Source organism: Bos grunniens, chromosome 4, assembly GCF_055505025.1.
Source record: "Bos grunniens cultivar Pamir isolate PY7600 chromosome 4, Bosgru_T2T1.0, whole genome shotgun sequence".
In the NCBI taxonomy this organism is placed as follows: domain Eukaryota; kingdom Metazoa; phylum Chordata; class Mammalia; order Artiodactyla; family Bovidae; genus Bos; species Bos grunniens.
Window position 1 is genome coordinate 74,882,808 of NC_141168.1, and position 26,625 is coordinate 74,909,432.

At 36.3% G+C, this 26,625-nt stretch overlaps 1 protein-coding gene across 2 annotated transcripts in view; it reads left to right on the plus strand.

Annotated features, from left to right (window-relative positions):
• Positions 1-26,625, plus strand: part of ORC5 (origin recognition complex subunit 5) — a 91,479-nt gene that overhangs the window by 18,816 nt on the left and 46,038 nt on the right. For both annotated transcript variants that reach the window (XM_086397034.1, XM_086397035.1), the window contains exons 5-11: positions 2,377-2,488; positions 11,846-11,976; positions 14,092-14,140; positions 14,228-14,318; positions 17,847-17,899; positions 19,911-20,023; positions 21,697-21,744. In XM_086397034.1, coding sequence (XP_086253160.1) covers positions 2,377-2,488; positions 11,846-11,976; positions 14,092-14,140; positions 14,228-14,318; positions 17,847-17,899; positions 19,911-20,023; positions 21,697-21,744 — 597 coding nt within the window. The remainder of the gene's footprint in view (positions 1-2,376; positions 2,489-11,845; positions 11,977-14,091; positions 14,141-14,227; positions 14,319-17,846; positions 17,900-19,910; positions 20,024-21,696; positions 21,745-26,625) is intronic.

The window sequence follows — 26,625 nt, forward strand, 5'->3', positions numbered from 1 at the left end:
TTTACCAACAAAAGTCTGTCTAGTCAAAGCTGTGTTTTTTCCAATAGTCATGTATGGATGTGAGAGTTAGACTATAAAGAAAGCTGAGTCCTGAAGAATTGATGCTTTTGAACTGTGGTGTTGGAGAAGACTCTTGAGAGTCCTTGGACAGCAAGGAGATCCAACCAGTCAATCCTAAAGGAAATCAGTCCTGAATATTCATTGGAAGGACTGATACTGAAGCTGAAACTCCAATACTTTGACCACCTGATGTGAAGAGCTGACTCATTGGAAAAGACCCTGATCCTTGGACAGATTGAAGATGGGAGGTGAAGGGGATGACAGAGGATGAGATGGTTGGTTGGCATTCCCCACTCAATGGATTTGAATTTTGAGTAAACTCCGGGAGTTGGTGATGGACAGGGAGGCCTGGCATACTGCAGTCTATGGGGTCACAAAGAGTTGGACACGCCTGAACTGATAATAAAAATTAAGTAAATATTTGGGGAGACAGTGCCTAGAGCCTTTCCACCTTTAAGAGTTAAATGCATTACTCAAATTTGAGTAACTAAAAGTTCTAAACTGATTGCCACTTAAATCATTGTATGCTTAAGATTGACTCCTAAAATCCACTTTTACTAATAGTCTTGGTGGGGAGATGTGGAGAAGACAGAAGAAAAGTAAGTATAACTCTTGGTGATGTAATCTGGAAGTCTTCTCATGTAGTCTAGCCTCTCCCAGTTTAATTATTTCTTGGCAGTTTACTACTGACCCCAGGGATCTGTCCTCATTGAGTAGAGGTCTCTTCCTCTCTTTTTGTTGTGTTGTGTTGAGTTTGTGGGATTTATTTTTGTTTTTGCATGTGTTCATCCACTGTTTCCCATTGCTTTGTTCAAGGACTCCTTCTCTGGTAGCCAGAGTGCATTCTTGCTGTCCTCTCACCTTTCAGTAAAACTTACTCCCTTATTTTCCCCTGTGCCTAGTAATGGTGATCATGCATCCTGCCACAGTAGTTAGGCCATTCACTTTTTTTTACTTTTAGTTATAGAAGCTATTTGAAGAAAATGAAACGATTCATATAAGCTCAGCTCCACCAGAAAAGAAAATTGTTGTTTTGATGTTTCTGAAAACATGCTTGATTTTTAAATGTGTATGTCATTGAAAAGAAATATAGCCAAAGCATTTCCCACTTTTTATATTAAATACTTACCAGAGTAAAATGAAGTTTAAATTATAATAAATATCACTGTAGTTGAAAGTGCTTTCAGATGAACAGATGAGAACCAACTTTTTATCAATTCTTTTAGACTGATAAATAGCCTCGATTTTTTAATCTCTCAGTATTTTTTTTAGCTGATTTTATAAAATCCTTTTGGATAATCATATTTTAAAGCAAAAGCAGCTCAATGCTTTGTGATGAAGATTGTGTTTAGAGCATGCCCTTTTATCTCTATAGAAATCAGGAATTATTAAAAATTAATAAGACAAAAAGCACTTGAAAGTAAAAATCTTCTCTTTCATGAAGATGCTACATTTTCTATGGAGTCATTAATTTATTGAACTTAACTATCTTTGTTAGCCAGAAGTATATTTCTATGAATAATGAAAATTTGAATAAAAAATTACACATAAGTTAGAAACTATAAAAGTAAATCACCATCAAAGAATAGTGTAAGAGATTTGGTCCTAAGAATAGTTAAAGAACAAAACAGATATCATATCTGTTACTCAACTTAGGAGACATCCAAAAGAACATGAGAAGAATTAAAATTTGTGTTGGGAATGCAGAGGTGTCTACAGATAAATTGTAGCATTAGAATTAGCATTCATGGCCACTCTGTAGAAGGATAACATACACACTGAGTTTGTTCTCTTAATGTTATTTCTAGAATATTATAATTTCAAAAGATGTCTGTTTACTTAACATTGGTATTTTGGATACTCATTCTTGTTTGTGTTTTTAATGTGTGCTCATCATCATCTTCAACAAATATATTCTTTTCTGTGGGTGCTATAGCCATTTCAGTTTTGCCTTTTTTGGTTTAAGTGTATGGTTTGAAAACACCCGTAAAAAGATCTTATTTTAATCATTCAAGCAGATGTGTTTCTTAATTTCTATAAAATAAGTCCTTGTGTGACTATGCTAGTGTTACATGTAACTGAATTGTCAATTAACCTGAAAGTTTTATGGAAATTTTAAGTAACTACGTAGGAAAATTTGCATATAAAGATGAACTCCTTGATTAGGTTTTCTAAATATGGCTTATTAATATGCAAATAATTTGCTATATATTAGAACTTGGCTGGATTTATTTTGAAAGAAAAATTCAAATGGAATTATTGTTCTGATTAAGATTTTTTAATGCAAGTTTACTTTTATTTATCTCTCTTTTACAGACTGGCAGAAATGTGACTGTTATCTTTCTCAGTGAAATTGTTTGGGAAAAGTTTCGTCCAAATACCGGATGCTTTGAGCCATTTGTCTTGTATTTCCCTGATTATAGCATAGGTAAAATTGAATACGTTATTTTGACTAATGATAACTCAGTAAAATACTTTTTTGTTGTTTTAAAGATTAAGCTAGCATGTTCAAATGAGAATACTTTGATGTCTTAATCTATTAGGGTTTGCTGCCAATCTCAAATAAATGTTTGTATTTCTGCACTTAATAGAGATTTTATTTTAGAACGATGAGAGGTGGTTCTCTTATAATTACTTTTTTTTTGAATGAGCATTTCTCATGTATTTATGCTAATGGTGTATTTTCACATTTTTTAGTCAGGACAGTAAGATATATATGTTGTGATTATAATATCCTTACAAGTGAAAATCAGACTAAGTTAGCAAAGTACATTAAAATTGTACTGAAATGTTCATATACCACGTGCCTGAGTTAAGTACTACCCAGAATGTATCTTATTTTGTAAATCTCATTTTTCATTACTGTAACTCTTACAGTAGCAACTGCTAGTCCTTATTGTTGTGTGTGTGTGCTTAATCTTAAATTCATAGATCTTAATGATCTTTATCTTTGGAAAAGCACAATAGCTTTTTGTGTTTCTGAGTAGTTTTGTAGATTAATACTGTGCTGTTACTATACAAATATGATACTTCTGATTCAAAGATTATAACTTAAGCATAAGATGGTTAGAGGCTGTGAAAAAGATACCATTCCTTGACCTTGGCTTCAAAACACTGTCCCTTTGAACTAACAGCTATAAACATTGATTTTTAAGATCAGCATAGTTTTGCCTGTTTTCACAAGAACACAGCAGTCAAATAACACCTCCTGCCTTTGCTAATTAACTGAGATAGAAAAAAGAAGCCCAGAATAGATGAAGGGAGCCCTTATTTTTAATAGGGCTATGAAAATCACAAGGAGAAAAGGGTAGGAAGAAAATAAAGGATTTCATTAAAAAATTTATTTGTATTTAATGTCATGACTGTTAGATGTTAAAGTTTTTCATGACCTATTTTAGGTTTAAGTAGTGAAAAATTATTTTGAAATGCTATTTTTCTAGTGATGTTGAAATTAAAGTATGTTATCATGAATTGTGATTTTTTTAAAAAATTAGGATGTAAAGCAGCAGAGATGGAGACAATTTAAGGACATAAAAGTGATCTTGTTAATTTTAAAGAGTATAGGAAAGTGTAGATTTTTGAAAAGTATGAGATGGAACCAAGTTCATATAGTTATGAAATTTTAGAGCCTTTAACATACCATTTTTTTAAAAAATTCAAAAACACCATCACACAAGAAAATGTTAAAAAAAAAAAAAGTATTAATTGATACGCCAAATTATAGTCAGAATAAGTAAGAATGGAACCTGGGCAAAAGGATAATCTTAGTGCCTGAGTCATCCAGTCATAACTTGGTACATATGTCATCTGTAGGACTGTGTTATCTAACATTCAGGACACCCTTTCCTCCTAGCAGTATCAGGGCCTAATTTGGATTTCTTGTTTTCTGGTCTCTCCCACATGCAGACTGCTCATCTTTTGGTAATGCTTTTTTTTTTTTTTTTTTCCTTCAGTTGGATTATAGTACAGTTAGTCAGGTTTTTGGTTTAGTTATTGGAATAACTAAATTCCAATCAATTGGAATAAATCATACTAAGCTCTAGTAAACAATCTGAAAATCTCAGTGATTTATAATTTCCCACCTAACAACCTTTGTGCAATTTTTATCCTACACTTTAATATGTTACTGTTTGCGCTTTCAGTTCAGTTCAGTTCAGTCGCTCAGTTGTGTCCGACTCTTTGCGACCCCGTGAATTGCAGCACGCCAGGCCTCCCTGTCCATCACCAACTAATGGAGATCACTCAGACTCACGTCCATCAAGTCGGTGATACCATCCAGCCATCTCATCCTCTGTCATCCCCTTCTCCTCCTGCTCCCAATCCCTCCCAGCATCAGAGTCTTCCAATGAGTAAACTCTTCGCAGGAGGTGGCCAAAGTATTGGAGTTTCAGCTTTAGCATCACTCCTTCCAAAGAACACCCAGGGCTGATCTCCTTTAGAATGGACTGGTTGGATCTCCTTGCAGTCCAAGGGAATCTCAAGAGCCTTCTCCAACACCACAGTTCAAAAGCATCAATTCTTCGGCGCTCAGCTTTCTTCACAGTCCAACTCTTGCATCCATACATGACCACTGGAAAAACCGTAGCCTTGACTAGACGGACCTTTGTTGGCAAAGTAATGTCTCTGCTTTTGAATATGCTATCTAGATTGGTCATAACTTTGCTTCCAAGGAGTAAGCATCTTTTAATTTCATGGCTGCAGTCACTATCTACAGTGATTTTGGAGCCCCCCAAAATAAAGTCTGACACTGTTTCCACTGTTTCCCCATCTATTTCCCATGAAGTGATGGGACCAGATGCCATGATCCTCGTTTTCTGAATGTTGAACTTTAAGCCAACTTTTTCACTCTCATCAAGAGGCTTTTTGGTTCCTCTTCACTTTCTGCCATACGGGTGGTGTCATCTGCATATATGAGGTTACTGATATTTCTCCTGGCAATCTTGATTCCAGCTTGTGCTTCTTCCAGCCCAGCATTTCTCATGATGTACTCTGCATATAAGTTAAATAAGCAGGATGACAATATACAGCCTTGACGTGCTCCTTTTCCTGTTTGGAACCAGTCTGTTGTTCCATGTCCAGTTCTAACTGTAGCTTCCTGACCTGCATATAGGTTTCTCAAGAGGTCTGGTATTCCCATCTCTTTCAGAATGTTCCACAGTTTATTGTGATCCACACAGTCAAAGGCTTTGGCATAGTCAATAAAGCAGAAATAGATGTTTTTCTGGAACTCTCTTACTTTTTCCATGATCCAGCGGATGTTGGCAATTTGATCTCTGGTTCCTCTGCCTTTTCTAAAACCAGCTTGAACATCTGGAAGTTCACGGTTCACGTATTGCTAAAGCCGGGCTTGGAGAATTTTGAGCATTACTTTACTAGCGTGTAAGATGAGTGCAATTGTGTGGTAGTTTGAGCATTCTTTGGCATTGCCTTTCTTTGGGATTGGAATGAAAACTGACCTTTTCCAGTCCTGGGGCCACTGCTGAGTTTTCCAAATTTGCTGGCATATTGAGTGCAGCACTTTCACAGCATCATCTTTCAGGATTTGAAAAAGCTCCACTGGAATTCCATCACCTCCGCTAGCTTTGTTCGTAATGATGCTTTCTAAGGCCCGCTTGACTTCACATGTGGGCCAGGATGTCTGGCTCTAGGTGAATAATCATACCATTGTGATTATCTTGGTTGTGAAGATCTTTTTTGTATAGTTCTTCTGTGTATTCTTGCCACCTCTTCTTAATATCTTCTGTTTTGTTAGGTCCATACCATTTCTGTCCTTTATCGAGCCCATCTTTGCATGAAATGTTCCCTTGGTATCTCTAAATTTTCTTGAAGAGATCTCTAATCTTTCCCATTCTGTTGTTTTCCTCTATTTCTTTGCATTGATCGCTGAAGAAGGCTTTCTTATCTCTTCTTGCTATTCTTTGGAACTCTGCATTCAGATGCTTATATCTTTCCTTTTCTCCTTTGCTTTTGGCTTCTCTTCTTTTCACAGCTATTTGTAAGGCCTCCCCAGACAGCCATTTTAATTTTTTTGAATTTCTTTTCCATGGGGATGGTCTTAATCCCTGTCTCCTGTACAGTGTCACGAACCTCAGTCCATAGTTCATCGGGCACTCTTATCTATCAGATCTAGGCCCTTAAATCTATTTCTCACTTCCGCTGTATAATCATAAGTGATTTGATTTAGGTCAGATCACTAAACCAGTCTAGTTTTAGTGGTTTTCCCTACTTTCTAGAGGTTTTCCCTACTTTCTTCAATTTAAGTCTGAATTTGGCAATAAGGAGTTCATGATATGAGCCATCGTCAGTTCCTGTTCTTGTTTTTGCTGACTGTATAGAGCTTCTCCATCTTTGGCTGCAAAGAATATAATCAGTCTGATTTCAGTGTTGACCATCTGGTGATGTCCATGTATAGAGTCTTCTCTTGTGCTGTTGGAAGAGGGTGTTTGTTATGACCAGTGCATTCTCTTGGCAAAATTCTATTAGCCTTTGCCCTGCTTCATTCCATATTCCAAGGCCAAATTTGCCTGTTACTCCAGGTGTTTCTTGACTTCCTACTTTTGCATTCCAGTCCCCTATAATGAAAAGGACATCTTTTTGGGGTGTTAGTTCCAAAAGGTCTTGTAGGTCTTCATAGAACCGTTCAACTTCAGCTTCTTCAGCGTTACTGGTTGGGGCATAGACTTGGATTACTGTGATATTGAATGGTTTGCCTTGGAAACGAACAGAGATCATTCTGTCGTTTTTGAGATTGCATCCAAGTACTGCATTTCGGACTCTTTTGTTGACCATGATGGCTACTCCATTTCTTCTGAGGGATTCCTGTCCACAGTAGTAGATATAATGGTCATCTGAGTTAAATTCACCCATTCCAGTCCATTTTAGTTTGCTGATACCTAGAATGTCGATGTTCACTCTTGCCATCTCCTGTTTGACCACTTCCAATTTGCCTTGATTCATGGACGTAACATTCCAGGTTCCTATGCAATATTGCTCTTTACAGCATCAGACCTTACTTCTGTCACCAGTCACATCCACAGCTGGGTATTGTTTTTGCTTTGGCTCCATCCCTTCATTCTTTCTGGAGTTATTTCTCCTCTGATCTCCACTGATCAGTTGGGCTTTACATAACTGAAAAGGCAAGGTGGAAAATATCTGTCATCATGTACCCTCCTGGAGATTTGTTCAGCCCTTTGGATAATGAATGTATAGTTTCAACTTCGGGAATTTTTCAGCCATTATTTCTAAAAATATTTCATCTGTCGCCTCTGCTCCCCCCACCTTTTTCCAGGGCTGCATTACATGACCGTTAGATCTCTTGATATTGTCCTGCTGAATCTCTTATTTATTCATTTAAACTTTGTATCTTTTTTCCTCAGTGTTTTATTTGGTTTGGCTTTTGTTTCTGTGTCTTCAAGTTCAGTGACCTTTTTCTCTACAAGTGTCTTCATCTACAGTTATCCAATCCAGGGGATAAAAAGAAAGAGAAAAGGCACAGAAACCAGAGATGAAATTAGAAAATTAGAAAAGGCAGGGGAACCAGAGGTCAAATTGCCAATATCCACTGGACCATAAAGAAAGCAATAGAGTTCCAAAAACATCTACTTCTGCTTTATTGAGTACACCAAAGCCTTTGACCTTGTGGATCACAACGAACTGTGGAAAATTCTTCAAGAGATGGGAATTCCAGACCACTTGACCTGCCTCTTGAGAAATCTGTATGCAATTCAAGAAGCAACAGTTAGAACTGGGCATAGAATAACAGACTGGTTCAAAATTAGAAAAGGAGTACATCAAGGCTGTATATTGTCACCCTGCTTATTTAACTTATATGCAGAGTACATCATGAGAAATGCTGGGCTGGATAAAGTACAAGCTGGAATCAAGATTGCCAGGAGAAATATCAATAACATAAGATACGGAGATGACACCACCCTTATGGCAGAAAGTGAAGAAGAACTAAAGAGCCTCTTGATAAAGTGAAAGAGGAGAGTAAAAAAGTTGGCTTAAAACTCGATATTCAAAAAACTAAGATCCTGGCATCCAGTCCCATCACTTCATGGCAAATAGATGGGGAAACAATGGAAACAGTGAGAGACTTTATTTTGGGGGGCTCCAGAATCACTGCAGATGGTGACTGCAGCCATGAAATTAAAAGATACTTGCTCCTTGGAAGAAAAGCTATGATCAACCTAGACAGTATATTAAAAAGCAGAGACATTACTTTGCCACAAAAGTCTGTCTAGTCAAAGGTATGGTTTTTTCAGTAGTCGTGTATGGGTGTGAAAGTTGGACTATAAAGAAAGCTGAGCATGGAAGAATTGATGCTTTTGAACTGTGGTGTTGGAGATGACTTGAGAGTCCTTTGGACTGCAAGGAGATCCAACCAGTCCATCCTAAAGGAGATGAGTCCTGAATGTTCATTGAAAGGACTGATACTGAAGCTGAAACTCCAATACTTTGGCCACCTGATGTGAAGTACTGACTCACTGGAAAATACCCTGATTCTGGGGAAGATTGAAGATGGGAGAAGGGGCAACAGATGATGAGATGGTTGCATGGCATCACCGACTCCACTGACATGGACATGAGTTTGTGTAAACTCCGGGAGTTGGTGACGGACAGGGAGGCCTGGAGTGCTGCAGTCCATGGGATCGCAGAGAGTCGGACACGACAGTGACTGCTGAATCCAGTGGAATTTTTCTTTATAGATCTCATTATGCTTTTGTTTTCCTTTATCTCCTTGAGCATATAAGTATGTTTTTAATAGTTGTTTAATGTCCTTGTGCACTAATTCAATTACCTCTTTCATTGTGGTTTGTTTCTATTGACTGATTTTTCTCTGTTATGGATATCCATTATACTTTGTCATGTGCTTAGTAATTTTTGATTGAATGATAGATATTAAATTTTTTGTTGTTGCATGTTGGACTTTTTTCTGTTAAGCATTTAAATCACTTGAAGATACGTTTGACCCTCTTGAAGTTATTTTTAAGCTCTTTTGGAGAGAGGGTTCGGGGCTAATTTTAGTTCCACTTCTAAGATACTTCTAAGTCCTTTTGGGTTCTCTGCTGAATGCTCAATGTATTTAGTATAGTTTCTCTATTCTTACTGGTGGAAAAAATGAACAGATTATACCCCTGTCTGAACTCTGGAGATTGTTTGACCTACAGCTCTCCAATAATTGTTTTTTTTCCCCCAGAAGTTTTTCTTGCTTGTTTTTTCTGGGCTTTTACTCTATCTATGCATGCAAATAGGAGAAGGCAATGGCAACCCAATTCAGTACTCTGCCTGGAAAATCCTATGGACGGAGGAGCCTGGTAGGCTGCAGTCCATGGGGTCTCTGAAGAGTCAGACATGACTGAGCGACTTCACTTTCACTTTTCACTTTCACGCATTGGAGAAGGAAATGGCAACCCACTCCAGTGTTCTTGCCTGGAGAATCCCAGGGACGGGGGAGCCTGGTGGGCTGCCGTCTATGGGGTCGCACAGAGTCGGACACGACTGAAGCGACTTAGCAGCAGCAGCATGCATTTAAATGTTGGCATTCAGCTAAGAATCAAGGGCAACCCTTAATGCAGATTTCTGGGGCCCTTTCTCTGCATAGTGTCCTTCTCTAATGAAGTTTACCCTTTATATTCTAGTACCCTTAGCTTTCTCTACTCTCACCTCTGTCTCAACTCAACTAAGATTAATGGGCTCCTTTTGCAACTCTACTGTACCACTATTGTAAAGTTTCCTCTAATTAGAAAGCCTGGCTGATGGTAAGACTCACCTCATTGCCCTTTTCTCGTATCAGAGTTCTTGGCTGCCTGATGTCTGAAAATAGCTGTTTTCTATATTTTGTCCAGTTTTTAGTTGTTTATTTATAGAAGAGTATTTCTGAACTGGAAATACTCCCTCATGACTGGAATCAGAAGTCCCTCTTTCTTCCATCCATCCAGTTATCTGTCAGCTTTTATATATAAGTACCTTTATCTCCAAGTTTTAAGGTACTTTTTACAAGTTTTTACTGTATCAAATATTTATGTTTTAAAAACTTGGCAACATTAAATTTAAAATAGCTACTAGGTGTAAAAATACATAGGCTTCAAAGTCAAATTTTGAACTTTGTATATTTTTTTTCAGTGGTTGTGATATAAAATTGCAGATCTAGCAACAATCTCTATTTAGAATTCCTTCAGGATAACATTCTAGGCATGAGAATAGGTTTTAAAATGATCTTTTGGGAATGGGGACTTTGTTTATTTGGTTTTTGGCATTTTGTTTGGCCAACTGCCCTGTTTAGCAGATTCTGTTATATACAACTACTTCTGAATTTCTGTATATTAGTATCTATTGATAGACCATATGTATTGTTATGTACCTGACTGACTGTGAGGAAAAAGAGAACAGTTAAAATCAAGGTCTGATGGTAAATGGCAACATATTCATAGTAAAAATACTCAGAAGGATTCTTAAGAAAAAGGAAGTTGACTTGATCAGAGCATTCCATAAGAATTTTCACTTGAAAGTATTGTGATAGTCTTGAACCCTGTGGAACTAGGTTTACAGTACTGCTGCTGCTAAGTCGCTTTCAGTCGTGTCTGACTCTGTGCAACCCCATAGACAGCAGCCCACCAGGCTCCTCCATCCATGGGATTTTCCAGGCAAGAGTACTGGAGTGGGGTGCCATTGCTCTCTCCGAGGTTTACAGTACTACTCTTGGTCAAAGAGCTCTTAACTGAGAAGTCTAAAGAGACCATCGCATCAAGAAGTCAGAGGGAATTGCAATAAGGAATAAATGACTGACTGATTCAGGTGCTATAAACTGGGAAATTTTGAATAATAGGTGGTTTCTTTTTAGTTTTAACTGTGCTTCTACAATATTACATTTTTAACAGAATAAAATATAAGTTTAGGATTTTAAAGGCTTCCCTGATACCTCAGTTGGTAAAGAATCCGCCTGCAATTCTAGAGACCCCAGTTCGGTTCCTGGATCAGGAAGAGTCTCTGGAGAAGGGATGGGCTACCCACCCCAGTATTCTTGGGCTTCCCTTGTGGCTCAGCTGGTAAAGAATCCGCCCACAATGATGGCCACCTGGGCTCGATCCCTGTTTGGGAAGATCCCCTGGAAAAGGGAAAGGCTACCCACTCCAGTATTCTGGCCTGAAGAATTCCATGAACTGTATAGTCCATGGAGTCACAAAGAGTTGGATGTGACTGAGCAACATTCACTTTCACTTAGGGTTCTAAACATGTGATACTGTATAAGAGTAAGATAAAAGAAATAAAGATACCAAAGTTGTAGGAAGAAAACACATTTTATAAAAAAAGGGAAGGACAAAGTAAAGATGAAGATTTTCATGAAAAAATTCTTGAATTATTTTCATTTTACAAAAAAATGAAGCACATTTTCCAATTTTGTGGTGATTTATATAGTACCTCTTGTTTTTACCTAGCTGACTTATGTAATTGGAAAAATAACTGAAGTCCATATTATTTTTTTGCTCTTGATATTGATGTTGCTTTGCCTATTATAAGGTTCTTGTGATTTTCTTTAGATGTAATTTCTTAGTACATATGTCAGGTAAAATTTAGTTATTTTTCTAGAACGTTAGATTCATGATTCTTTTACCTCAGTTTCAAAACTTGTATTACTTTTACATCCTAATCTTGTAACTGTTTTATTATTCCTGATAATTGTTGAACCTGTGTGTTTATTGTTTAAACCTGTATTATAAAATGCTAGAAGATACGACTAGGGTGCTAGGTCAGTCATTTCTGTTCATTTATGTCCCGTGAACAGGGAACCTGCAGAAGATCCTATCTCATGATCATCCTCCAGAGTATTCAGCTGATTTCTATGCTGCCTACATTAACATTCTTCTTGGAGTTTTCTATACTGTCTGTCGAGATTTGAAAGAGCTCCGGCATCTGGTGAGTTCTCATTTTGCTTAAATAAAATGTACATCTTTTATGTAGAAAAGGTGTGAGATAGGCTAGAAGCTAAAAATTTATTCTGGAAATAGAAATCTGTGGGTTAGTACAAATTTTGACCTGATCTGAAACCTTTCAGTCATCTTTAGTTGTTTACTTCCATATATCCTTAGGAGTGTGTTTTTTATTTCCTCCTTTCTCTTTTCTCTAATCACAAGTAATTTTTATTAAAATTAAAATGAAGGCTAACAGAGAGGAGGTGTGAAAACTTAATAAGCAATTGTATATCTAACTTTTTTAACAATTGTTTTTCAGGATTTTGTATTAATATGTATTGATATTACCAGGGCTTCTCGGGTAGCTCAGACAGTAAAGAATCCTCCTGCAGTGCAGGAGACCTGGGTTGGGAAGATCTCCTGGAGGAGGGCATGGCAACCCACTCCAGTATTCTTACCTGGAGAATCCCCATGGACACAGGAGCCTGGCAGGCTACAGCCCTTGGGGTTGCAAAGAGTAGGACACGACTGAGCAACTAAGCACAGCACATGTATTGATAGTGATCTGAAATCTAGATGCTCTTGAATATGGTCAGAAGCTTTACATAGGTCTTTCCTTAGCCACTAACCTTGAGTTAGTAATCTTTGTATAAAGGGTTACTTTGAATTTATATAAAAGGTTACTTAAAAAAATTTGTTTTAAACATTAGCTGTTTATACTTCATAGGCAGTTTGGAAAATGTATTTACTTTAATTTTCATATTTAACTTAATTTTGATCTTTGTTCTTTAGTTGTGTGGATCCATGAGGGAGAAGGCAAGAATATCTGGTTTCTTAAAATCTTTTATTAATACTTAAGATCTTATCTCCATGTAACAAGATGGTAAAATGTCTAAGGTTAGAAAATGGAACTTTCAAAGGAATAGATTCTGTTGATATATTTTCTTTGCTTTGTTCTTTTCTTTGCTCTGAAAAATATTACTTAGAAGGATTCAGTGTGTATTTGAGATAGAATATAGGAGAAATTGTGTTCATATTTAGTGTGTTTTTGGAACTTGTAAATTGTAGGCCTCTTCTGATTTAGATGAAGATTTCAAGTGTCTTCTAAGTAGGGAACAAACCAGAGACAAACTGTTCTAGCTCAAGCTTATCAATAACACCTCTCCAGAAGTTGAATGTCTGAGATTCCTGGTGACAGAGGGAAATGACAGCAAGGGGGCTTACAGAGGGGATAGAGGGTCAGTGCGCAGTTCCTGCGTGAGGTGGAGTCGGGAGCGAGTACTCATCCTCTGTCATTCCTGGGAAATAACTTGTAGTTACCATTCCTTAACTCTGATGTCCTTGAATCCTGCAGGTATCTGTGCTGGCAGTCATTTCAAAGTAGATTATTATAAAGTACAAGAAGGAAGAATTATTTAGAGAAACTATTTGTAGGAAAAGAAAGTGTTAAATCTAAATACGGTTTTTATAAAGTCCTTTGGGTTTCACTGAGGAATGATTTTATTGAGGGATGAGATTACTTTTTTTCTTGTTATTGTTACATTATATTCAAAAACTTGAAACTTGAAGTGTGGTTTAAGTCTTTATTACTACTAGTGATACTAATAAATATAAGATGATCTTTAAGTAGTGGGAAAAAAACAGTATAGGGTCCTTATTTTTCTGCATATGTAGAATGTAGGATAATAAACATATATTTTCCTTTTTCCTTTGAATGGATACTTTTATTTGTTTCAAAGTTTGTAAGTGGCACATTTCTTGACAGTTTAATAAATCATCTGCAAAATATTCTTTTTAGGCATAAATACATAAAATATAAAAATATTCTTTTATATGTATGTACTTTTAAATCTGCTTTGGGGATTGTTATGTTACTTTTTATCTAGAGGCCAATATATTAGGTGGGGATTTATCCATTTAAGGAATATTTTACATGTTGTATTACTGCTGTTACTGATAATTATCATTTTTATTGTTGTAGTAATAAACTGATAACATTTCATTTGGGCAATTATATTGAAATAAGTTTTCCTGAATCCTAACAAAAATTTTACTTGAAAAATAATTTCTAATTGTGGTAGATAAATTTTGTTTCTCTTTTCTCCCCCTTTGTTTATAGGCAGCACTTAATTTTCCTAAATATTGCGAACCTGTGGTTAAAGGAGAAGGTAACTATAATTTTACTGTAATAATTTTTCTTTTGAAAAAATTTCTGTAAGATCTAAATTATTGAAATTTTCTCCTTTTTGGGGTAGCAAATGAACGTGATACTCGCAAGCTCTGGAGAAACATTGAACCTCATTTGAAGAAAGCCATGCAGACTGTTTATCTCAGAGAAATATCAAGGTAAATTTTAATTTATTATATATGTTGTTTCTATATCTTTGTTTAGAATATTCACTAATGTGTCCACATGTTTTCTTACCTTCTTCACATTGGGAAAAAGTTCTTGTGAATTTTGAATCATTCCTTACTATTTTGGGAAAGACAGACAATTTTTAGCCAGTATGTTACACAAGGCATATTTCTAATAACTGTTAATTTTTTTAAATCTGGAATGCTACAGGAAAATCCATTTCAGGTTTGTGTTTTATGGTTATGTTAGATATTTGAAAATAATGAAAAATTGAGCATTGAAGTGTATAAATCAAGTCATAAATCTATGTTTGTCTGTTATAGTAATGAAACTACTCAGGAGACATGATTGCGCAGACATAGTATAGTGAGAAGAACAATGGTTTTGATTTCCAGCTTAGTTATTTTCCACCTTTTGAGGTATTAGCAATTCACCTTAAACCTCTAGACCTCAGATCCCTCTTCTAACAATCCTTAGAAGATTTCAGTAATACATGTGAAAGTGATTTGTGATACAAATAAGAAAGTGCCTTATGGATGTTAGGTTTATAAGTCTACATTGCAAAGCAACATAGATTTAAAAACATCAACTCTTCTGTCTTTTTTCACTTGCTAATTTTATCACTTTTCTTTTATGAATACCTTAATCTATAACTATTTTGTATTTGATTTAATTAGCTGATTAGAAGATTTTAATATTAGTTTCTGAATAAGTAGAAACATTGCAAAGATATTTAATCCTTTTTTAATAATAAAAAGTCATTTGATGAAAGTTTTTGGAAGTCACAGAATAGAAAAGCTTATGATCTGATTTATTAAAGGTAGAAAAATTTGAGTGGTTGTTACAGTGACTCTTACGTAGCGATACAAGGACTTCTAGTTTTCCATGGGATAATGTTGGCCACCTGAATCCAGTTCTCTCCACAAAGATCACTAAGGAGAGCAAATAAAATCACTCTAACCCTAGCCTGCAGTATGACTAGAAGTCTACTCTGCTGGCTCTGTGGTAAAGAATCTGTCTGCCAGTGCAGGAGCCCCAGAGATGCAGATTCGATCCCTGAATCGGGAAGATCCCCTGGGGGAGGAAATGTCAATCCACTCCAGAATTCTTGCCAGGATAATCCCATGGACAGTGGAGCCTGGTGGGCTATAATCCATCGGGTTGCAGAGTCGGACCTGACTGACTAAGCATGCATGCCCATGCTACAGAGTTAACTACAAGTTTTAAGTTACATGTAAATAGTGAAATAAACAATCGAAGCCAGCAGAGCCAACTCTGGAGCTGAAGTGAAAAGTTAAGCAATGACTATAGGGAAAAGAGGAGAGGATGGTGGGGACAGGGCATGGGGTTGACATGTAGTCCTGAAGTACAAATGAATCATGTCTGGAAAGAGAGTCCAACTCTTAAGTGAGAAAATACTGAGAACAAATGAGGCCTGAGCACTGGCTACTGGAGAATCAAAAGGAAGTGTTTGAAGAGTATGTAGACAAAAATTAACAAAGTAGGTTTGGGAAAGTACTGTTTTTGAGGCTGATTTGAAAGGACATGGTATTTCCTGTCTGCTTGATGGTAAAGAATGAAGTGAAGTGGGGGGATTAAGGCAAACAGGTAAGCTACTTACCAAGGAAGGTGAATCTGTAATAAAGCAAAATGATAGGTGAGCAATATTTTCAAGAAACTTGAGGAGAGGAAGTGTAAGCCAAGGAAGTTTATATCCAGCCAACCTGTCGTTCAGGTATCGTGGGTGTAGAAAAACAGTGTTAAGCTTGTAAGAACTCAGGGAACGCTATATTCATAAGCACTTTCTGAAAAATCAGTGCAATGGAGATGCCTAGAAGGCAATGGCAACCCACTCCAGTACTCTTGCCTGGAAAATCCTATGGACAGAGGAGCCTGGTAGGCTGCAGTCCATGGGTCGCTAAGAGTCGGATATGACTGAGCGACTTCACTTTGACTTTTCACTTTCATGCATTGGAGAAGGAAATGGCAACCCACTCCAGTGTTCTTGCCTGGAGAATCCCAGGGACAGGGGAGCCTGGTGGGCTTCCGTCTCTGGGGTCGCACAGAGTCAGACACGACTGAAGTGACTTAGCATCAGGGAAGCTTTAGCAAAAGGATTGACAGGCACTACATTTGGTCATAGGTCAAAACTAAAAGATGGGAACAAGGGTAGAATACTGTTTGTATAATTACATTCTCTGACAGGATGGGAATAACGCAATTACAAAGTTAAAATATGGAAAAAGAAGAGAAAGAGAAAAGGCAAAGTAGAATAAACTCATGGTTTGCTGTACACGTAAAAGGTGACATCAGAATAGTTCAGAACTTAAAATTATTAAAATAAAAAAAAATTACAGAAGTCTCACACCCCATTATCCCTTTCACTTTTTTCCTTAATCACATAGTAATTTCTAATTTGTTATCATCATCTTTCACAAGTATGTCTGTATACACATATATTGCTATATATGCAATTAATATGTAATCTATTTGGAGAAGGCAGGGGCACCCCACTCTAGTACTCTTGCCTGGAAAATCCCATGGACGGAGGAGCCTGGTAGGCTGCAGTCCATGGGGTCGCTAGGAGTCGGACACGACTGAGTGACTTCACTTTCGCTTTTCACTTTCATGCATTGGAGAAGGAAATGGCAACCCACTCCAGTGTTCTTGCCTGGAGAATCCCAGGGACAGGGGAGCCTGGTGGGCTGCCGTCTCTGGGGTCGCACAGAGTCAGACACAACTGAAGCGACTTAGCAGCAGCAGCAGCATAGTATGTTTAGGTGTAGATCGCAGAAATCAGTGTTGCTAATTTGATCTCTTACTTTACTAAGGTACTCTGAAAATATTGTTCTTTATTGGGATGTACCCATTTATGTTTATTGATAGGAAACATATATGTTTTATTATCCTTGATTAGTTTGCAGAATCTCTTATGTGATTATTTTCTGTCTCTTTTTGAAAACAAAATTGGTATTTAGGGCAGTTTGCATTTTTGTTCCAGCTGTTTACCTTTTTAATAATAGCACATATAATGCTTGTAGTTCCTTTTTATCATATTGTGGCATAAAGGGCCAGTGAGACTCTCCAGCAGTGTAATAGAGAAAGGACATTCTAAGCCAGGTGATATCTCCTGGTCCATTTGAAACTGTCCCTGTATATGACAACCATTTTCCTTGGTACCTGTGACTGTCATTCACACATGTATAATAACAATTTTTGCTAAATTAAATCAACAGTATCAGTTGGTGCTTTTTGATAACTTTATAATTGTGATCAGAAGAAAAGAGACTTTTGAAAAAAATTAACATCTGGGCATTGATATATAATTTTATATTGTTCTAATATACACTAAGTGATTTTGTAGCGGTACCAATGTGTATATTATTTGTCTTGTTTATAAGGTAATTAATGTATTTTGTCAAGTCAAAAAAAATTTTGTTTTTCTAGGGCTTTAAGTATAGTATATTGATTTTATATATTTTCAATCCATTATTACCCTTCCATTTTTTTTTTTCCAGTTCACAGTGGGAAAAGCTACAGAAAGATGACACAGATCCAGGACAACTGAAAGGTATCAAAGGAAGTGTTGAGACAGTTACCAGAGACACTTCTTCAATGATTACTCATAATCAAGATACCAAAGTTCACACTAAAGAGCATTAATCAGTAGTGTTATAAAAGATAATTTACAAGCTACTGTTATTTATTTATTTTTTGCTGTATCACAGTATCTTAGTTCCCCAACCAGGGACCAAAGATGGTCCCTGGCGTGAAAGCAGTTAGTCCTAACTACTGGACCACAGGCTACCATAATATTTTAAATAATGATTTAAGGCACCATGATATTCTAATTACTGGTTTTCTTTTAAGCAGTACTGCAGTGTAATGGGAGGAAATGAAGTTTGAATACCAGTTTTCTATTTTTTACGTGTTGGATTATATCATGTGAAAACCAAGCAGTTTATATTTCTTTAAATGCTTGTATTAAACCAATCACTTGTATACCTAATTTTATCCCAATGTATATGTATTCCATGAGTTTTATGGAATAAAGTTCAATTTTATGTTTAGTTTGAGGATTACATTTCGTTTGGTTATATTTTGAAAGCTTTGTCCTTTTGTTTCCTTTAAAGAAACTATTACCTTGGGTTTATCCCATAGAACTACAGCTGACCCTTGAACAACATATATTTGAACTGCAGAGGTCTACTTATAACACAGATTTTTTTCAGTAAATATATTGTAAGTTTTTTTGGAGATATTCAACAATTTGAAAAAACTCATGAATGAACTGCATAGCCTACAGGTATCAAAAAGAAATTAAGGAAAAGTTAAGTATGTCATGAATGCATAAAATACATATAGGTATACATATACAAAATATATGTTAACTGACTGTTGATGTTATCATTAAGGCTTCCAGTCAGCAATAGGCTATTAGTAGTTAAGTTTTGGGGGAGTCGAAGTTATATGCAGATTTTCTACTGTATAAGAGTGGGGTGCCATAAATAGCCTCCATTATTTAAGGGTGAACTTTACTTTTATTTAACAACAACAACAACAAAAACCTATCTAAAATATTTTGGGTCAGTAGCCAGTGGTGGGGAAAGTGGTATGAAATGAAGTGATATTGAGATTCTGTTTTGGTTTTTAAATGCTTGAGATACTCTACAAATGATTTTCGGTTGTGTGCTGTAATGAAAGAAATAGATACAGGAGTTAAAAATCTGCAGTGATTTGTCTGCTCTACTGCCTGTGTGACTCAGTGTCTTCATCTAAAATGGAAAGAACACCTACCATTAAATTACTGCAAAGATTCAAAGATGCTTAAGTAAAGCACCTAGCACAGTGTCTTCCACATGCTAGATATTCAGTAAATACCAGATTCCATTTTCCCTTCCCCTAAAAATCATTGCTGCTGACTGACTACTGTTTAATTTATCCCTTCATTCTTTTGTATAAGGTACTATAAGGATACAAAAAACATTAAACTTATCTCCCTCAGTAAACACTGAAGCTTAGTAGGAAATATAACTTACGTTTAATTAATTCTTTATATAAAGTTAAATGGACCATAAATATATATGAAGTGAGAATTCACAGTAGAGATAAATTTTCTGTTTTGGTGTGGTAGGGGAGCATCATGGAACGTTTAGTGGAGTGTAGCTTTGAAGAATTGGAGAAGGCAATGGCAACCCACTCCAGTGTTCCTGCCTGGAGAATCCCAGGGACGGGGGAGCCTGGTGGGTTGCCGTCTATGGGGTCGCACAGAGTTGGACACGACTGAAGCTACTTAGCAGCAGCAGCAGCAGCTTTGAAGGGCAGGATGGCTAGGATTTAGACTTCATGTAACAGAGTAAGCAGAGCATATCATAACAAATAACAGAATGAATAAAACTTATCATTAATAATAATATTTGCCCCATCACCATCATTATCATGGCATTTTAAGGTCAGGGCACTTAAAAATCTTTTGACTACAGGATACCATATGGAAGTCAATACATAAGTGAGAAAAGATATGATACTTAAAATCTGATGGTAGCCTGTTAAATACTTCATGAAAGTATTTTGTTGTATAGGTCTCTCAGCATATACTCATGTGGAACTTCCGTACTACTCTAAATTTATTCTAATTGCTGCATACCTCGCTTCTTATAATCCAGCAAGAACCGACAAGAGGTTTTTCCTTAAGGTAATCATTTCTTTTCTATTTTTGAAGAAATAGGGAATACTTTGAAATTCCTCAACTCCTATAAATTTATAAGGGATAGAGATTAGAATAAGAGATTGGTATACTTAGGGTTCATTCTTTAAAGATTTTGTTTTCTTTTAATCATTTATCCTTTGTTTCTCACTTCACCTTTGCAAATCAACAATGTTAATTGAGAACTTTCTTTAGAATTTTAAGAATGAATGAGTGCCACTTTTGGGGTGGAGACGTGATGGAGCAAACAAGCCAAAAAAGATATATTAGTGTCTAGTAAGATTGATATGATAAACAACTTGTAGCAAGTGTTGAGGAAAGAAGGCTTCATGGAGAAGGTGGCATTGGTTGCTGAATTTTGAAAGACAAATTAGTCTGAAAATGACAGCAAAAAATACATGTCTTTCCTGAAATGAATATCGATAATAAAATCTACAGGCCTTCAGAACTTTATCCATCAACAGAGCATTCCTCACACTTAACAGACTTCTAAACAGAGTTTCTTTGGAATGCATGAGCCATTTCTTCAATCACCTTCCACCTAAGGAAATACCAACTCTTTTTCCATAATGAACTCAGCTGCTCTTCCCCATATAATCACTTGCTCTCTTTTACCAATTCATTATGTCAAATGGGTGAAAAATATCCTTGCAACCAGATACATTTTGCTACACATCCTAGACATGTACAGTTACAAGCTAATTAATAAAAAATTCAGTCAAACTGAACTTTTCTCTTTTCGAGGTCTTGGCTGCTTTTCTAACTCTCCAACCTTTTTTTACATTGGTTTCTCCATCTAGAATTCCTTCCTCTCCAATCTCTGAATGCTTGAATTTCACCTATTCATTTTTTTTTCTGCCTTGAATCATTTATTCTTTATTTCTCACTTTAAGATAACAACCTAAATGGGTGAGCTAGGTAATTTCACAGAGAAGTTCAGTAATAATTGTACATTTAAAAATGAATAAATAGGTTTTGTTAAAAATAAGAGGGATGGGAATAATTTAAAGGGTGGTAACTCCTTTATTATTCTAAAGTTCCTATTATAGTATCATATGCTCCATACACTGTTATCCGGAACATTCAGGAGCCTTTGCATGTATATTAATTGGAAAGAAATCTCATTTTAGAATTGTTTTCTTTTTGAAAACTACGCAATTTGACTCATTAAATGTAATATATTTTTATCTATTTCCTTTTTGCCTGTCTCTACCACTAGTCTTTCATTTAAAGAGGGCAAGGACTGTCGTCTATTTTTTTCTCCACTCTTAAATCCAAGTACTTAACTAAATGCTCTCAATTTTATTTGACTTGACAACTTGCCTTACAGAATGAATGAAAACTCATTAATATTTGTAAAAGTCTTATTTTTATAGAAATAAATGTGCTGTAATAAATCAATATAAGTTCTTTAGGAAGTATCACTTTTATTTTAAAACCTCTTTACATGCAAAAGTAATCTTGCATATGATCAAAATTTGATTTTAAAAGTCTAAAATATGTTGATATTTTAAGGTGATATTTTAGGCAGTAAATAGAATAAAATAATAAAGCCCAAGATACATAAATTAGTATTGTGTGTACCATGTTTTAAACAAATTGTGCTTTCTGTTTTATGGAGTCCTATCTTTTATCTTAAAAATTATTTATCTTAATTGCAGCATCATGGGAAAATCAAGAAAACCAATTTTTTAAAGAAACATGAAAAGGTATTTATGTTGTAACTTCTCTAATGAAAAAACTTATGAATTTGGAATATTATTAAAAGTAAATTAATGCATAATTGTATTAGCCATTTGGCTATAAGAAGTTACTTGTATTGATATGGCACCATCATAATGTAATAGTATTTTATTATGTAGAATATAGTGATTGGGGAGGCACAATTCAGTTGAGCTGGTTCTAGAGGTAAAAGTGAGTTGACAAAATTTTTTCTAAGTGAATTAATAGATGAAAAAGGTCACATTGGAATTTTCAGTTAAATATAGAATGTATTCCTCTTGTCCCCTTTGAAATACCCACAGATATGGTGTTGAAGAAGTTAAAAAGGTAAAACTAAGAAGGTCTAAGCAGATCAGAGATCTGTAAAATTTGAAATTGACTAGTAGATAGATTTACAGGTGACTAAGCGGATCAGGGGCCTCCCTAGTTGCTCAGATGGTAAAGAATCTGCCTGCAATGCAGGAGATCAGGTTTCAACATGGGGGTCAGGAAAATCCTCTCGAGGAGAAAATGGCAATCCACTGCAATATTCTTGCCTGGAAAATTCCATGGCCAGAGGAGCTTAGCGTAATCCATGGGGTCACAAAGAATTGGACACTACTGAGCAACTAACAGACACAAGTAAGCAGATCAAGGAAGACTGAAACGTAATGCCCCAAACAGGCTGTTTTGACCTGAGGAATCTAGAAATGCTTAGGAATTAGAAGCAATATGCACCTTTGGAGGTACAGCTGTGGGGCAAGATTGAAATTGGTGAAAGGAACATTTAGTCTATTCGGATCTCTCTGTGACTTTTCTTGACAGAAACTAGAGGAGTTTGAACTATAGACTTAGCACTATGGATGCTGAGAGTTTTGTTTCTCTTTTATTGTTAAAAACCGTTTTACTTAGCTTACACTTCTAAATTGAGGACATTGTTTTACTGTCTTTGCTGCTTAAAAAAAAAAAAAGCACTTGCTGTGCATCTGTTATTCCTGTGTTATTCTTGTTTTCTCTGGGTGCTTTCAAGTTCTCTTTTCCTTTTACTTTAGTGTTCTTTGCATTTCACTGTGATAATCTGGGATTGAATTTCTTTTTACATGGCATTAATTTGCTTCCTATTTGGAATAATGATGCCTTTTTAATTTTGGTAAAGTCTTAGTCATTAACTTTTCAAATATTGCCCCTCATCCATTCTCTCCTGGAATAGGAAATGGCAGCCCATTCCAGTATTCTTGCCTGGAAAATCCCATGGACAAAGGCGTCTGGTGTGCTACAGTCATGAGGTCGCAGAGAGTCAGACATGACAGAGCATGCACAAACACACACAAGTTTCCATTCTCTCTAGCATGTCTTCCTGAGACACTAAAGTATCAGAGTCAGTCTAATTCTACATTTTCTGTTTTTGCTGACCTGTGCACATAATGTCCTGCTTCCTGAATATTTTATTATTTTTAATTGTTGGCTTAACTTAAATGTTGGCATTTTTGAGGCCTGAGGTGTGTTCCTTTAGAGAATTTTTACGCCTGCTTCTATGCAAGCACTTAGAAACACCAGTAACTTGGGATCATTTGAAATTCAGTTCTCTGCCTGGGTGCTTTCAGACCACAAAGATACTGTGAATTCTGCCTCCACATCAGAATTAGCTCTGGCTACTAGTTAAAAGTATCAAGGAAGACTTTTCTCCTCCATTCACACAGAGCTAGAGTTTGGCAGGCAAATTTCCTTATCAAATCCATTTGCTTGGCTTGGAAAGACTTTTCTAATTCGCCCTTTCACTGAGACATCTCTGATTATGCTCTTTGCTATAGGGAGATCATTGATTTTGTACCCTCTTTCTTACGCGTGTAGCTGCTTTGTGTCATAAAGGATTGGTAGGAGAAGGGAATACTTCTGGCTGAGGTAGTGAGGGAAGGATTTGTAATAGGGCTTGCATTTTGAGTGGGCACTCAAGAATGGTGAGGATTAGATATTCAGAGATGGACAGAGAAGATATTCCGATTGAAGAAATACCAAGAAGTACAGGTGAGAAAGTATAGGATTTATAAATTACATAATGAAATACAGTTGGCTGTAGTATATGGTGAGTTTGAGAGAAAAGTCAATTGAGGCCAGATTGTGGAAGAATTTCCTCACTCGGCAGTTAGGGGAAGGAAGCCCATCTATTCTCCTCTATATCTCAGTACTTGGTGGTAATTGGGTCATATTTATTGAACAAATGAATAAATTGGATGAATGAATGAAGAAAATCAAAGAATGAACATAGAGCTAAGAGATTTTAGGCCTTACTCTTTAGACAGAAAATTATTTAAGAATGTTGAGGAGGGACATATACGAATGCTGATCAGAGAGAACTGTGAAAGAGCTTGCACGTAGACCATCCTTGTGAAATGAATGGATTTGTACAAGTCTAGGAGAAGGCAATGGCACCCCACTCCAGTACTCTTGCCTAGAAAATCCCATGAACGGAGGAGCCTGGTGGGCTGCAGTCCATGGGGTCCCTAGGAGTTGGACACGACTGAGCGACTTCACTTTCACTTTTCACTTTCATGCATTGGAGAAGGAAATGGCAACCCACTCCAGTGTTCTTGCCTGGAGAATCCCAGGGACAGGGGAGCCTGGTGGGCTGCCGTCTCTGGGGTCGCACAGAGTTGGACACGACTGAAACGACTTAGCAGCAGCAGCAGCAGGAAGATAGTCTTGATGGAGGGAACTGTATGAGCGAAGACATTGTGAGGGTGTTTTTAGTTGTGAGGGTGATTTTAGTTCTAGGTAATGATAGTTCTTCTGATATCCTTATAGATTTGATTTTTGCAGTAGCCTCTTGTCTTTGGTTCATGTCATTTTAAAATCTGAACTAACTTACTAAAATCTGTATACACTTAGTAGTTCCTTTGTATTTTTATTGCCTCTCCTCTTGAAATCTTATTGAATGCTTACTTTATGCCAAGCATTCTGCTAGAGGCTCCAGACAAAGTGGAGAACAAAAGAACCATTGTCTCTGCTCTCAGGAAGCTTTCAATTTAATCAAGGAATCAAACATTAAATGCAAACCATAGGAGCTCAATTCAGTTTCCTTATTTAAATTAAAGGAGATTTGATTTAATCTTAAAAAAAAAGCAAACCATACAAATAATTATCATTAACAGTTGTTTTAAATCTGTTGTGTTTGTTCTTCACTTGTATTTTTCTCTACGTACCTTCATTTTTTTGAGATGTACTCATTTTTTTAAGATTTTACTTTTCAATTCAACTAATGCGTGTATGTGATACCAGGTTATTTGCCAGTTAGTTTATATGGAAAAGGCTTCCCTGGTAGCTCAGATGGTAAAGCGTCTGCCTACAATGTGGGAGACCCGGGTTCGATCCCTGCGTCGGGAAGATCCCCTGGAAAAGGAAATGACAACCCACTCCAGTATGCTTGCCTGGAAAAGCCCATGGACTGAGGAGCCTGGTAGGCTGCAGTCCATGGGGTTGCAAAGAGTCGGACACGACTGAGCGACTTCACTTCACTTTATATGGAAAAGCAACATTTTTCCTTTCCTCGCTCATAGTTCTGTTCCCCTCAATTAAACTTCTTTTAATTGCTCCTAGTTTTAGTTTTTTTCTGGTATAAATATCTGTAACTCCAAGTTTATGTTTCAGGCTCTATATTTTTTAATTTGACTTGATACCAGTTTTGATTCCTTTTTATCTCCTCTAACATTTATTTTACTTGGTTTTCTTTTTCACCTGTTTTCTTCTATTTGTACAGACCTTCATTCTCTAATGAGCTGTGGTGAATCTAGTGAGGTATTTCTCACACTTTGACTTTCTCTCTAGGTGGGAAGCCAATTTGTGTTTATAGAACCCAAAATCAGGTCTATGAAGAAGATAAATGTCATATGCCCTACAGGGCACTGGAACACTTTAATTTTGAATTGGAAATGTGTTTTCTAATCATAAGTGAAAATTAGAAAAGTATTGGTGGCATTTTGCAGTGTGATTCTCAGCTTGAATTGCCTCCCACTTTACTCCCAACACGTCAGGAATTTGGTAATTTTTACTATTCTCAAGTCACTTCTAAGTGTTAATGAGGACAGGGACACCAGTTCCAATTTAGATAGTTCAACTTTTACCTTTATGTTTTTCTTTCTTCCCTCTAACATAATTTCATTCATTATCCTTTCATCCATTCATTTTTTAAACTAACAAAGTGCTAGGAATGAAAAAGGTAAATAAAACATCTGTTTTCGAGGCATTTGTGTGGAAAAGAAAAAAATGTAAATAAGTATATAATGATAGTAATAATAAAAGTTGTTGAGCACTGTAAGCCAAACACTGTAGACTCTATGTATGATCTTAATTCTCAAAATGAGTTAATGAATGTAGTTACTATCATTATCCTCATTTTCTAGATGATTAAATTGAATATTAAAGAGAAATTTAGTAACTTGCCTGAGATTATATAGTTCTATGGTAGCACCAGCATCCAGTTCCTGGACTTCCTGAATCCAAAGCCTACTGTGATGTTTGACATACTGTTCTAGGACTCATACAACTGACAAATGATTATTATCTAGGATTTTTAAAGACTCATACAGACAAATGAGAAAAAGGCAAAGGTCCAGTAAACAAATGGGTGAGTGATACAAAAAGGAACTTGAAGTGTCTTTATAAACATGACACAGTTATCACCCTCATTGACTAATGAGGGTGCAACTTTGACTAATGAGAAATGCAACTTTAAATATACAGTTTATTACTTATTTATTTATTTTTGGCTGCACTAGGTCTTCGTTGCTGCTTGTTGATTTCTCTAATTGCAGTGAGTGGGAGCTACTTTATAGTTGCAGTGCATGGGTTTATCATTGCAGTGGCTTCTCTTGTTGTGAAGCATAGGCTCAAGG